We start from the raw sequence: 1,615 nt of genomic DNA, 5'->3' as shown, positions 1-1,615 counted from the left end.
CAGTATATGAATTAAAAACATGTGGAAAAAGAAGCCTCTACTTTGTATAAACAAATTCTTCCGTAAACATAAATTTTCATACCCTTTCTATACAAAAGTGGTTCTAAATAAACTATATACCATGATATATTTGTTGTAAAAAAATTAGATAATTTTGTTTAGTAGAATGAATTGAAAAATGATATTAATTAAAAAAGAAAAAAAAAAGGGAATCAAGTTGATTGGAATTAATTATGGTGTAATATGGGGATTAGGAGTTGCTTAATGAAAACTCAAAGAAGGAGAGAGAAAATGAGTGGTTGCGACAATCATGTTGTAGTTATTTATTATATAAATTAATGCATGGCCCTATTCCTTGGCCAGGCGCCTCATAATTTTGGGGATACCCTTAAACCCGCGCTTCCTTATCCTTCTTTACCAAACACACCCCTCTTACATTATTTATTTAATTTTACTCCATTTTTTCAGTTTTAATGTTTTCTCTACACATCTTAATTTTAATTTTATTATTTTTTTTTAAATTTATGTAATTTCAATTTCAATTCATTTTGATTCATATACTCTTAAAACTGTCTATATTAAAAAGATTGACCATTTGGTCCTTTCATTCTATTCTTAATTGATCAAGATGATTACTTTAAAAAAAAAAAAAAAAATTGACTGACACTACATTGATCAAAATAAGGATTTTTAAAATGAAAAAAAAAATAAAGTAAATAAAATTAGAAACAAAATGATACTAAACTTAACTAGTGATTTTTCAAATACAAACAAAAGGGCCACTAGAATTGGAATTTACTCAAAGGGGCAAATTGGTAATTCAATCATTCAATTTAATAAATTAGAAAAAAGAAACCCACCACCTTGTTGGTTTTGTTGTTCGTACGAGTAAATTTGGGGGTCTTTATAAATCCCTCGATGTCCTTCCATTTCCTTCCCCCATTCATAATATTCAAACATTTTTTCTTCAAAGTTCCAAACTTTTCATAATTTCTCGAAATGGGTAACAGTTTAAGATGCTGTTTAGCTTGTGTTCTTCCTTGTGGAGCTTTAGATTTGATCCGAATCGTCCATTTAAACGGCCACGTCGAAGAAATTACTCATCCGATCACCGCCGGCGACGTCCTAAAAGCCAACCCAAATCACGTCCTTAGTAAGCCTTCTTCACAAGGAGTTGTTCGCCGGATTCTGATCCTCTCGCCCGAATCCGAGCTCAAAAGGGGAAGCATCTATTTCTTGATTCCGTCCACTTCTCTGCCGGAGAAGAAAAGAAACGCTGGAACCACCCTTAAAACTCCTTCAAGAAAAGTAAAAAATTGCACCGTCGCTGCCGTGCCCACCGCCGCCGCAGACAGTGACTCTTACCTCTCCGATGTTGTCTCCGACAAAAAACCGTCGCGGCGGGAACGACGCAGCGGCAGCCGGGTTATCGTATGGCGGCCCCATTTAGAGAGCATTTCTGAAGACTAAACAAATTATACTTTACATATCAAAATTTAATTTTTGCCCACGCCGGAATCTGAATTCCCGGCGAAGCGGAGGGGTAATTTGGGTTTTTTCTCTCTTTTTTACTGGGGGGTAAGTTTGTTATTAATCATCCAGTTTTTTTTTCCGG

The 1,615-nt window shown here is 34.8% G+C and overlaps 1 protein-coding gene across 1 annotated transcript; it reads left to right on the top strand.

The window, feature by feature from the left end:
• Nucleotides 1–929: 929 nt before the first annotated feature.
• LOC103501874 (uncharacterized) lies at nucleotides 930–1,615 on the top strand. The gene has a single exon (XM_008465602.3). It carries the CDS (start codon nucleotides 1,000–1,002, stop codon nucleotides 1,468–1,470), a length of 471 nt encoding a protein of 156 aa, XP_008463824.1. The 5' UTR covers nucleotides 930–999; the 3' UTR covers nucleotides 1,471–1,615.

The sequence above is a fragment of the Cucumis melo genome, chromosome 11 (genome assembly GCF_025177605.1).
Source record: "Cucumis melo cultivar AY chromosome 11, USDA_Cmelo_AY_1.0, whole genome shotgun sequence".
Classification (NCBI taxonomy): domain Eukaryota; kingdom Viridiplantae; phylum Streptophyta; class Magnoliopsida; order Cucurbitales; family Cucurbitaceae; genus Cucumis; species Cucumis melo.
Note: the sequence above shows the minus strand (reverse complement) of the source record. Positions and strands in the feature narration are given on the sequence as shown.